At 57.4% G+C, this 12,262-nt stretch overlaps 2 protein-coding genes across 3 annotated transcripts; one reads left to right on the top strand and one right to left on the bottom strand.

Annotated features, from left to right (window-relative positions):
- On the bottom strand, nucleotides 1-294 carry LOC122702811 (cytochrome c oxidase subunit 7C, mitochondrial-like). The gene has a single exon (XM_043916644.1). It carries the CDS (start codon nucleotides 244-246, stop codon nucleotides 55-57), a length of 192 nt encoding a protein of 63 aa, XP_043772579.1. The 5' UTR covers nucleotides 247-294; the 3' UTR covers nucleotides 1-54.
- Nucleotides 295-2,164: 1,870 nt separating this feature from the next.
- DOLPP1 (dolichyldiphosphatase 1) lies at nucleotides 2,165-11,539 on the top strand. 2 transcript variants are annotated; one of them, XM_043916642.1, is made up of 8 exons: nucleotides 2,165-2,284; nucleotides 6,181-6,281; nucleotides 6,493-6,577; nucleotides 6,664-6,763; nucleotides 6,954-7,052; nucleotides 7,584-7,712; nucleotides 8,185-8,274; nucleotides 10,062-11,539. In XM_043916642.1, the coding sequence occupies exons 1-8, from the start codon at nucleotides 2,209-2,211 to the stop codon at nucleotides 10,096-10,098; spliced, it is 717 nt and encodes a 238-aa protein (XP_043772577.1). In that variant the 5' UTR covers nucleotides 2,165-2,208; the 3' UTR covers nucleotides 10,099-11,539. The 2 variants fall into 2 exon arrangements, with proteins under 2 accessions (XP_043772577.1, XP_043772578.1); XM_043916643.1 differs by lacking the exon at nucleotides 2,165-2,284 and adding an exon at nucleotides 4,489-5,680.
- Nucleotides 11,540-12,262: the final 723 nt, after the last annotated feature.

The raw sequence follows: 12,262 nt of genomic DNA, 5'->3' as shown, positions 1-12,262 counted from the left end.
TAAAGAGACTGCACCTCTATTAAGAGGTGTTCCTCTTCCTATCTGTCTCATGGATTACTTTTTAAGCAGTTGGTGTCTTACTATAAAGAAAGGTGCAGCAAATCCAGACCCAAAGAATAAAGTCATCATAGCTAGTAACCTCCACTTGTTTTCCACTGAAAATGGTATATTCTTCCCTGGTCCCTCCTCGTAGTGGCTCCGATGAACCACAGAGGTTGTGAACCTCCAGATGCTCTGTCCCAACATAGCGCTGTTGGAAGCTCTACAAAAGATCCAGAGACTGAAGGCGGAAGAAATGATGGCTGCAAACTGCGTGCTGCTTCCTCACAACCTTCCCGGATCAGTTTTATTGGTCAATTTTTCCTTAAGTTATGTATCACAGTTTCCTGCTTCATATATATTATATATACATTTTTTCTTTTTGATTTGTTAAATTATCAAAGTATGATAACACATTTACAGGAGACTTGGGAAATATAGAACAAAGTTACATATAGTTCCACTATATATTACAATTATTTTTAAGTAGATAGATTTTTAGTTTGAGTTTCAGTATCAAACTCTCAAAAATTAATAGAATGAATAGACAGAAAAGTAGAAGGATATAGTAGACCTGAAAAGCACTATCAACCAAATCAACATAATTAAGATTTATACTATTTTCACACACCAGCAGGATACAAATTCTATTCAATTACAGTCCAGCAGTGGTCAGTGTTGGGGTAGGAGAGGGGATGCAACGGTGGGAGCCCAGTGAAAGCCCCTTTCCTGGCCATGGAAACCTGTAAGTGAGATCAGACATCTGAGCCAGACTTGGCCAGGCAGAGGAGGGCAGAAGTGATGCATTCCAGGCAGAAGGAACAGCATATGCAAAGGACAGTAGACAAGAGGAGCCGGGCACCTTATCTAGATTGTAAGCACTGCAATCTAGCCAGAGAGATAGTGAGGGTAGGAGAGGGAGAGGTGGGCGGTAAGTCCTGGTTAATTCATGCAACCCCATGTAGGACACTGAGAGGAATGTTTTGTGAAAACTGAGGTATAGGTGTTTGCTTCCAAGATGCCTCATTAAGCAGCATAAATGTGACTAAATCAGTGTTAACCAAATGAAATGAGGGACAGAGTCTCTTAATTTCAATTACGCATCAATTCAGCACTAACTTGAGAGTCCCTTGGACTGCAAGGAGATCCAACCAGTCCATCCTAAAGGAGATCAGTCCTGGGTGTTCATTGGAAGGACTGATGGCTGAAGCTGAAACTCCAGTAGTTTGGCCACCTCATGCGAAGAGTTGACTCATTGGAAAAGACCCTGATGCTGGGAGGGATTGGGGGCAGGAGGAGAAGGGGACGACAGAGGATGAGATGGCTGGATGGCATCACCGACTCGATGGGCATGAGTTTGAGTGAACTCCGGGAGTTGGTGATGGACAGGGAGGCCTGATGTGCTGCGATTCATGGGATCGCAAAGAGTCGGACACGACTGAGCGACTGAGCTGAACTGAAGCTTCCGTCCCATTAAGCATCTTGGGGGGCTGACTTGTGCGCCCCGCCCTGGGATTTCCCTCCCCCACCTTTAATAGAAAGGTCGTCCGTCTTGTGTGATCTGTCTTGTTGCCGGTCAGTAAAAAGGGCAAAGGAAAATAAATTTCCCTTGAGTCTCTGGCCTGTTTACTCGCATAACTAAGAGTAGATGAATTCAGACCCCAACGCGCCGAGGTTGCCTCCCCTCTTCGAGCACGCACTCTAACGGGAGCCCAGGCACCTGCAGACCCCGGGCGTGATCAGAGTACTGAGGAAGTCTTCACTCCGCGCAGGTCCCCGCAAAACCAAAGCTCCCACCAAAAGTTCAACACGCCCCCCAAGCTAGGGGCTGATTGGCCCGCCTTGCCCACACGGCGAGCCGGTCTCACCTTCTGATTGGCTGTTCTGTCCCTTGTTGTGCGCCGAAACCCTCCTCCTCTCTGATTGGTCAGGCACTTACCTGCGCTCGCCCCGGATTGGGCGCTGGCTGGGACGGCTAACAGGCTCCTAGGGGCCCTGCGTTCTGATTCGCCGTTCGGGCCAGCACCACGGCCTGCACTCTGAATGGCTGCGCCGCTACCTGTATCGGCCTTCGATTGGGTGAGAGGAGGCTCCCCAGCGTGATAGGTCAGGACCACCGCCCCCCTGGCTCCCCATTGGCTGCTGTGCGAAGCCCGGTCTCCGGGTAAGATGGCAGCGGACGGACAGTGCTCGCTCCCTGCTTCATGGCGGCCGGTGACCCTCACCCACGTCGAGTATCCTGCAGGTAAAAGGCAACCCCGGCTCCGAGGATGACTTCCCGAGGCCGGCCTGTCAGTGCCTGGTGTTTTGGCAGGCGCAAGCCCGCGAAGGGGGCGCCGGGGCACCCGGGTAGGAACTGTCAAACAGTGAGCCATGGAGGGGTTCGGCCGGCGCGCGCGCTGCGCAGGCGCAGTGGTGTGGCGATGAGCTGGGCGAAATTGTGAGCGTCTCTCGCGCATTCTGCGGCTGCGCGTCCGGGGAGCTCCCCTGGGTCCCGGGGCGCCGGTGGGCTGTCTTGGGGCGGTGGTCTGGGTGAGGTGGGAAAGGATAACTGGCCTGGACCAGGGCCTTTCTTCCCTGCCCTTCTCGGAGCCGGAGAGGCTGGACTTTCTCCCCGGCTCATAGGGAGTGCCTGCTTTCTGCAAACAGTGCTATTGGGCAGCCGTAAGAAAGAGCTCCCCATTGCTGGGAGTGTGCCAGTCGAGGCCAGGCAGCTCTTCGTTGTTGGGGTACTTCTGATGCCACGCCCTGGGCAGAGCACTGCTCCACAACTCAGGGGACCTTGGGGGCGGGTGGGGGCAGACAGCCCCTGGAGCTTCCCGTCGGACCCAGCTCTGGAAGCTCAGGGCTTTCTACCTGGCAGGTCTTGGAGTGACCTGTTCCGGAGGCGGTTTAGTAGAGTGCTGCAGAGCTTGGGACTTGGGGTCAGAGTTCAAGCCGTGGCAATGACTTCATCCCTCTGTGCCTTTTCAAAGTGGAGCTGATCACAGTGCGTTCCTTCTAGTGGTGGTGCGAGAATCAGAAACAGGAGGTATGAGAAATGCTGAGTGCAGTGCCTGGTGTAGAGTAAACATTCAAGAGATAATTGCAATGAACGTGATCCCGCCTCCCCAGGACCCTCTCAAACCCACGCCTCCATCTCTGTGTAGGATGGTTGGGTGTTGGGTGAGGCTGGGGTTTGGGGGGTGTCTTCTCAGTGAGCCCTGGTGACCCCAGGAAGGGCCTGCTTGTGCAGAGACTTGAGAACCTAGCCCTGCTGAGGGCCCCAGGGCTGGATGCCAGGGAACTTTGACCCTAGGTGTTCTGGGTTCTAGTGGGGGGTGGGGCGGCCCTTCTGTTGCTCTAGCTTGCCTTCTGCCTGCCTGCCCACCGTTCACCCGTCATTCATTGAGCTGGTGTCCACTGAGTGCCTCCTGAATGCCAGCCCTGGGCTCCGCCCTGTGTTTTGAATGGTGAACAGATGGATATGTCCCTGAACTCCTGGACTGGGCGCAGGTGGGAGGGGGGCACAAAATCCACTATACAGGAGGGAAACTGCACCCTGGAAAAGGGAAGAGTCTTGCCTTAAGGTCTCAGCACCTTCATGATTTCCCCTCCCTGGGCAGGGAGTAGCTTTTCTGGGTGCTCACAGTGAGAGGAACGAACCTGGCAGATGTGAGCAGCATGACTCAGGCTGTGATGAAGGACCCTTTTCAGGGACCAGAGGAGAGACCTGGCTGAGCCTGAGGGCCTCTTCTCTGAGGGTCTTCTAGTCCCCTGCTAATTCTTCTGTGACCCCCCTGCACTTCTCCTTCACACCTCTCATCACACTGACTCTTGTTTCCTTCCTCCGTTCATTTACATCATTTTGTTTTTGTTTAGTAGCTAAGTTGTGTCTGACTCTTGGCGACCCCATGGACTATAGCCCGCCAGGCTCCTCTGTCCTTGGAATTCTCCAGGCAAGAATACTGGAGTGGGTTGTCATTTCCTCCTCCAGGGGATCTTCCCAACCCAGAGATCGAACCCATTTCTCCTGCATTGGCAGGCAGATTCTTTACCGTTGAACCACCAGGGAAGCTCTAACATCATTTTAGAGCCCAGTTAAGTGTTGAGTGCTGTGCTGGATTTGGGGGTCAAGTGAGGTGTAGAGATTGCACTCCTGCACTCATGATGCCTGCTTTCTAGAGAAAGAGAAAGATACTGGACAGATGTCTCCACTAATGAGTGGTGTCATAAACGACGCCCTGGTTACAGATTCTGAGAGCTCTGCAATGGCAGGAAAGCGTCTTTTATTTTTTTTTGCCACTGTGGTGGGTGCTTAATTTATGTCGTGTTAACCCAGACAGCCTCCCAGGTGCGGGAAACCATGTGCAAGAGTCCGGAAGTAGGGCAGAGCCCGGTGTATTCAGGGAGCTAGAATGTAGTCCCTGGAACTGGAGCAGAGGGTGGGAGGGAAGCAGGGCCAGGATTGCAGGGCGTGATGAGCTGGGCTGAGGTGGGACTTATCCCAAGGGCAGAGAGAGCCACTCGGGGCTTTGATTGGAGAATGGTGAGGCCAGAGTCGCTGAGAGCATCTGCAGGAAGTTATAAGGTAGCACTTGCTGTGGGATAGGCCATGGAAGTGGCCAGAGGTTTGGGGGTGCCAGCCACTTCCTGTCTGCACGACCCAGGGTCATGGGCACTAGGTGGATGGCTGAGAGACCCAGAATCTCAGGGCTGGAAGGGGCCGGGCCACTGTGTGGATGAGGAGACAGAGCCCCGGAAGAGGGAAGAGACTCACCCCGGTATCACTCAGCGGGCCTGGGGCAGCACTGGCTAATCTGTTCTCCCAGGCCAGTTCAAAGCCTGCCCTACCCTGGGTAAGTGTGGGCAAGGCCAGGTGTGTGCCCATCTCTTCAGCCTGGAAGTGGGGCTCAGCTCTGTGTGGGTACCTCCCTGCTGCCTGCGCGAGGCCAGGCCGGTGGTGGGGCCCTTTCTCGATTCTGGGTTCTCCAAACCTAAAAGTGCCCTGGGTGCCAGGGACCAAGGCGGGCATCACACAGGCCTCACACGTCAACGCTCCCATGGCTGGAGGAGGTGGGTACTGATATCCCTGGTTCACAGGTGAAAGAGCCGTGGGTCAGGGAGGTAAAGTCCTTGCCGGAGTCCGTGTAGCCGCCAGTGCTGGCTTGGGCGCTGAACCGCACACTCTGACCCCAGAGCGGCCACGTGGCCGCCCTGCCTCCAGTGGCGAGGGGAGCCTTTGGACTTGGTGTCAGCCCTGCCCTTGAACACGGGGGCAGCTGGCTCTTGCTGGCTGGCTTCAGGATCCTCACACTGCCTCCCCCCCAGGCCTTTCTGGGGCAGAAGGCAGCGGTCAATAGGCGGCCATTTGTTTTGCCAGTAGAGCGGCAGCAGGTAGCCATTACTGCAATAGGCGGCCATAGTGGGCAGAGCAGACCGGCCTTGCTCCCTGTCTGAGTCTGCAGCGTGGACCCAAGTCCGTGTGCTGTCCAGAGAGTGCCAGGTTCCCCTGGAGGCCCAGGGCTTGGCTGGGCCCATCTCAGCACAGTGCTGTGTTCCAGAGGCATCCATGTGCCTGCTGGGCTGTCTCCTGGTCCAGAGTCCAGCCTCTGGGGCCCGACAAAGCCAGGTTCATGTTCCTGCTTTGGCGAGATAATGGGTAAGTTTAGCTCGGTTCAGTCGCTCAGTCGTGTCCCGACTCTTTGCAACCCCATGGACGGCAGCACGCCAGGCCTCTCTGTCCATCACCAACTCCCAGAGTTTACTCAAGCTCATCTGTCCATTGAGTCAGTGATGCCATCCAGCCATCTCATCCCCTGGATCTTAGTCAGACCCCGCCTCCTTCCTGCTGTGTGACTTTGGACCAGTCATGCAGCCCCTTTAGGGCTCAGTGCCTGCATCTGTAGAATGGGCCCAGTGACGCACCTGCTTTACACTCACGGTCTGTGGGTTTGAGGGCTCAGTAAACGCCCTGGCACACTGTGTCTGTGACCGAGGTGGTGTGGTCAGCCAGTACCCAGAGGCGTCTCCGGTCACCTGGCCCTGCCCTCTGGGGCCCTATTGGGACCGCCTCTCTGACCCAGGCCCGGCTTGACTTGCTGGGGGCCAGGCCGTCTTCGATGGCCGTTCCCTGCCCTCATGTCCTCCCTGTCTTCCCAGGTGACCTCTCTGGCCACGTTCTCGCCTACCTGAGCCTCAGCCCTGTATTTGTCATTGTTGGTTTCGTGACCCTCATTATATTCAAACGGGAGCTGCACACGGTGAGTGAGTCCCGTTCCCCACGGCCCCACCCCAGGGAGGAGGGGCCTCCCCATCCCATCCCAGGTGCTTTGCTTTCCCTTCCATGCCACCACCTCTCTTGAAGTGTGTGGAGCCTCCTGGCTGGTTCCAGGTTGTCCCCGGGTCTGGGAGGTTCAGTCGGAGGCCAGCAGGTTACCCAGAGGCCCCGCTGACCACACATCTTCCCAGCAGATCTCGTTCCTGGGGGGCCTGGCGCTGAACGAGGGGGTCAACTGGCTGATCAAACACGTCATCCAGGAGCCACGACCCTGTGGAGGTAGGGCCCAGGCCTCGGGAGCCTGCCAGGTGAGGGCATCCCTGGGAGGCCCGCGTCCCCCACCACGCCCTGTTCTCTCCCCGCAGGCCCCCACCCGGCAGTGAGCACCAAGTACGGGATGCCCTCCAGCCACTCCCAGTTTATGTGGTTCTTCTCCGTCTACTCCTTCCTTTTTCTGTATTTAAGGTGAGCCAAAGTGCCGCGAGCACTTGGGATGCCCGCTCGCTGGGGCTCGGCCCCTCCCAGGGGTGGGAGGAGCTCCAGCGAAGGCAAGAGGCTCCCGGGGAGCCTGCAGATGGGGGCCGGGGGCTGTGTGTGCGGGGGGCCGGGGCCCCAGGCTGTGGGCTGAGGCTGCCTGACAGGGTTGTTTTCCCAGAATGCACCAAACGAACAACGCCAGGTTCCTGGACTTGCTGTGGAGGCACGTGCTCTCGCTGGGTCTCCTCACTGTGGCCTTTCTAGTCTCCTATAGCAGGTATAGCGGGAGGGGGCAGCCCCCCCACCCCTGCCCCCGCCCTGCCCACTGAGGTCTGGCTGAATTCTGGGCCCTCACGGTGGACCCGAGCCCTGGAGCCTATGAGCAGGGCTGAGAAGGGGGCCCCCAGCCTCTCAGGTTAAAAGGCCAAGGCTCCAGCTGCCCCGTGCCGCCCAGTCCTTGCTCTCTGCTCTTGGTGGGGGCCGTGATTCCAGCGTCAGCCATCTGTTGCCATGTCCTGAAGGAGCCCTTCACAGACATACTCTGAAGTTCGAGGGCTGGGGACAAATCCCAGCCAAGCCATCCCTTCACCTCTATAGAGTCGGGGGCGCCCCTGTTGGGGTGCGGCCCCTTGCCTGATTCTGGAAGCAGCTCTGAGTCCGTGTGGCCCCAGGACTCTGTCCTTTCTGTGGGTGTCTCCCGTGTGTGTGCAGGGCTCCCCGGGGAAGCTGATACTTGGGCATGGGGGCGCGGGCTGTGCGGGCTTGTCTCCGGCTGGCTCTTGTGAACTCGCCTCTGTCCTCGGCCCAGGGTCTATCTGCTGTACCACACCTGGAGCCAAGTGCTCTATGGGGGCGTCGCTGGAGGCCTGATGGCCATCGCCTGGTTCGTCTTCACCCAGGAGGTCCTCACCCCGCTATTCCCTAGGATAGCAGCCTGGTAACTGCCTCCCGCCCGTGTTGCTGTCCCCTCTCCCCGCACCTTCCCAGACACTATGTCCCAGGCCCCCTCCCGCCAAGGGGCCATCAGTGGGGGGAACCCAGACATGCCAACCCCAGCCTCAGTCTCCCGGGGAAGGCCCCAGTGCGCAGGGGCGTAGGAAGCAGGGCCCGCTCGCCTGGCTTCTATCCCCCCCCAGGGGTTTTCTCAGTCCAGAAGCCTCTGTCCTCGCCTGGCCTCTCGGGGGCTTGGAAAGCAGCGTGTGTCCTTCTGGACTGTATGTATCTTGGGGCCGTGTCCCAGCCTGAGTGTCACACCTGTGGCCCATCTGGGTCTCTTAGTGGCCCGTCTTAGGGCAAAGACTGTGATCGGCATGGGGAGGGTGTGTTGCCAGCCCCGTGGAGGGGGGGGACGTCCGGCTTGGTGACAGACCTTGATGTGGTCCTGGCTTGCGGGGTGTCTGTCTCTCCAGGCCTATCTCTGAGTTCTTCCTAATCCGAGACACGAGCCTTATTCCCAACGTCCTCTGGTTTGAATACACAGTAACCCGGGCAGAAGCCAGGTAAGTCAAGGGGACTGCGGTCACCAGGTCCTGGCTCAGTGGGGTGCAGCCCTCAGGCAGCACTGCTCGCATTTCTGGAAGGCACCCCAAGAACCAGGCCTTTGTCTAAGCACTTTTCTTATACCGCCTCATTGAGTCCTCCCCTGGACCCCATTTTACAGATGAGAAAACTGAGGCTCAGAGATGAGTCACTTGACTGAGGATATGCAGACCTCAGGTGTGGGAGCCAGACTGGGAACCCAGGCTGTTGGGCTCAGAGCCATGCTTTTAACGTCTGTGGCCCAGAACCAGAGAGCTGGGCGGCCAGGACTCTCAGGGGGACCTGTGTCAATACCCCCCGGGGCTATTCTGCCCAGACCCTTTTCGGCATGGTGAGTTAAGGGTACCTGAGGTTGCAGAGCAAGTCAGGATGGAGCTGACGTTGGCGCTTTCTGACTCAGCTCTCCTGTCCATGCACCTCAAATCCTGGGTGGGGTGCCCTCTGGGGTGGGGAAGGCCTGGCTCCTTCACAGGTTCAGAGGGCAGCTGAGGCAAGACTGGGCTCCCATGCAAGCCTGGGAGGTTTCCTGAGGAGCCCTGGGTTCCTGGTGAGAGGAGCTGCAGGGCGGGGTCCCCGCAGTCGGGACATGTGTCCAGGACATCATGGTCTATATTATCCTAATGAACTTAGAGGTAAAGCCCTGTCTCCGCGAGGAAAGGGGATTTGAGGGCGTTAGAACAGTCAATCCCATTACTGGCGGAGGCCGCAGCTGGCCCAGGCTCTCCACCTGGCTCCTGGAGCCGCCCCGCTGCTCCCTTCATTCACCGAAACTTCCACGTGCCCCTGCTCCGTGCCAGGCTGTGTGCTGGGGGCAGGCAGAGAGCAGGAGGGTGGTGGCCGGCAGGGGATGGTCACGAGGAATCAGGCACCTACCTGTGTGACCAGGGCCTTGGTCTTGAGAGCCTGCGGCGGGAACGTGATGCGGGGTTGGGGTGGTTGGCCATGCTGGCTGGGCGTGGCGGGAGAAAGCGGGCCCATTGGAGTTAGGATTTGACAGGGAGAATGCTCTCAGCATAGGAAACAGCTTGTATAAAGCTTCTGAGTCAGCAGATAGAGGCAGATGTGGCCAGAGCCCAGGGGAAGAAGGGGGCTGGCCAGGGGGTGAGGCTGGGGCCGCATCATACAGGATCCGTGGGTACAGTTGGGTTTCTGCATTTCAGGTGGGACTCTTGACGAGCCCCATCCTCCTATCTGAGCCTCAGCCAGGCCCTCCAGGGAACAGGACTATCCCTGATTCCCTCAGGTTCCTGAGCCCTTTGTAGGCACAGCCATGCCCCCAAATCAGGTACTGGGATCCACTGGGTCAGCAGTTCCCCTCTCTGCTTCCATATATCCCAGACGGAGAACTCAACTATCTTCTCGTCTGTTTTGCTTGATAATAACAGAATCCCACTTGTAAGTGGGAGCGCCCCAGATTTTCTGGAATCCAGCCAGGTCCCTCGTGCCTGTGTTCTGTCATCCTGGCCCCAGCCGTGCGCCTGGCTCCTGGCTCCGCACTTGGACTCCAGAGCTGAGCACCCGGGGTGCAGGCCCAGCTGAGACACTGACCCTCCCTTTGCCCCAAGTCCCAGGTCCCCGAGCACGAGCTCTGATTGGCTCGGCTCAAGCCGACCCTGGGGGCCCCTGGGAGCGGGCCTTCACTCATTTTGATGGGATTGGAGGTAGGAAGGGGACAGCTGAGGGGGCGGGGCGGCTCACTGAATGCCAGGAGCCCCCTCATTTGACCCCCCCCACCCCCATTTTGTAGGAACAGACAACGCAAGCTGGGGACGAAGCTGCAGTGACGGGTGAGCGTGGCTGGCTCCAGCCTCCAGATCTGGCCTGCACGATTCCTTGCAGGATGGATGGGATGACAGTAAGAGGGACGAAGCAGAGACCTCTACAGACCCAAGTCACCGAGTGGAGCCTTTTTTTTGCTTATTTTAATTTTGATGAACAGAGTGGACCAAAGGGCTGAGCCAGCCCCTCAGCCAGGACCCTGGAGGGCCTGCTGCTGGGGGGGAGTGGCCTCATGGCCAGAGACCCTCACAGTGCTGCTGCCAGCCCCCAGTCGGGCAGAGCGTGCCCTTGGCATGGGCACCGGGGTGTGGGGTAGAGGAGGAGGGCTCGCACCTCTGGTCACAGGGCCAGGAAATCCAGGTGGCGTGAAAAGTGCACACTATTTATTTTTGGGTTTTGTCAAAGGCAGATGGAATTTTGGAGAGGAGGCTAGAAGAGCCTGCTGTGCGGGGGCCTCCCTGTGTACTGAGGGGCCCAGGTGAGCTCCCCAGGCGCTTTGCCCTGGGCCCGAGAGGTGGCCTGCCTGGGGGCCCCAGGGGAGGGAGCATCCCCACGTCCTTCCTGCCGCCAATGCCATTCCAGAACCTCGGTCAGTGTTTCCTGCGTGGGGCTGGGCCCAGAGAGAGCGCGCGTCTGGCGCTGCTGTCCTTGTGTCCTGCCCGCATCGACCCTGCACCACAAGGGCTTTCTCTGGTCCCCTGTCCCCAAGACAGTGGTCCCTCTCTGACAAAAAGAGCCTGCACATGTGGGTGAGCAAACCCAAGCTGTTTACAGCTCTTTCCTGTCCTGCCGTCCGGTAGTGGTTCGTCTTCATCTCCACCCAGACAAACTGCAGAGGGAGTGGGAACTGGTGGGGGGAGTGAGGCAGTGGTGTCTACTGTCTCGTCCCCCAGCGCCCCCCCCCCCCCGCCCCCGCCCTCTGTGTGTTCTGAGCATTCCTCGTCCTTCCCACCCCCTCCGAGAGGCTGGGAACCTGCTTGGGTCACCCTGGCCTGTGTCCGGGGTGTGGCTAGCAGATCCCCAGGGCCCAGCTCGGAGGCCAGCTCCTCCCAATCTTGAAGTCTCTTTGAAATGGAGTTGTGGAGAGGAGATGCTTCCAGACTTGGAAGCTTCTAGAGCGGAACCAGACTGCTCGGGACCTGCGTTCCGATTCCCCCCCCCCCCCCCCCTTTTCTTTATGGAGGTTATTAACCTGCTGCTGAAGCACAATATTTTGGTGCTTTCTTTTCTCATTTGTTCAAGACAGTGTCCAAAGCCATTCCAGACGCCAGGACCAGGGGCCTAATTTTGGGGAAGGTTGGTTGGTCCCCACATTTTCCTTTCCTTCCCTTCTTATTTTTATTTTTTACTTTTTTTGCCTGAGACAAGCCAAGTGTGAGGTGGTTTGACTTAAGAAAAATCAACGAAATTGTTTACTATTGTTTTAAAATAAAATCTTGAACTCTCGCAGCTTGAGCACGTTGACTAAGCTGATGGGAGGGGCCTGGGGCACAGCTGTGGGGACACATGACCCTGAGGGGCAAGGGGGTGTGGCGAAGACCAAAAAAATCCTAAGGATCTCCGAGACATCTCGTCCCCTCCGGCCCCCAAAGCCAGGATTGGAATGGCCTCTGTGACCCTTGGCACCAGGATCTGAGGTCAGCCCCACCAGACCCCATCTACTGCCCTGTGCTGTCCTGGCTGGCTCTGCCCTCACTAAGCCGGGCTTTCCTCTGTGTGACTGACAGCCCTTGAGGACAGAGGACACCAGCAAATCTGTCCTTCCTCAGCTTCTGTCAGGATAAACAGCTCCACCCCTTGTTGAATTCACTACTTCTTGAGTGTGCAGACAGGTATTGGGCTTTGAAAGAAAGAACTGCAAACTGACCTGGGTTTTGTAGGCCTTGTAGGAGTGAAATGAAAACAAGTCATTTCAAGGGTCCAGAGTGGGGGTTCTAACCCTTAATTCATTAAAGCTGATTCAGAAGAGCTTCACCCTTAGGGTGAAGGTGAATCAGAAGTAATCCCATCCTCCCATGAGCTCAAGGCTGGGTTTGGGTGCCCCACCGTGGTCCACAGAACCTTGACATTTAGTTCAGGTGACCTCACCCCGTGTGGGTGGCAGAAGCAAACAGATCCCTGGAGGAAGGAACCTTTGTGCTAGAGTTCAGTTATATATAGTTTTAAGAA

The sequence above is a fragment of the Cervus elaphus genome, chromosome 11 (assembly GCF_910594005.1).
Source record: "Cervus elaphus chromosome 11, mCerEla1.1, whole genome shotgun sequence".
Lineage (NCBI taxonomy): Eukaryota > Metazoa > Chordata > Mammalia > Artiodactyla > Cervidae > Cervus > Cervus elaphus.
This window is presented reverse-complemented; position numbering and strand designations above follow the sequence as displayed.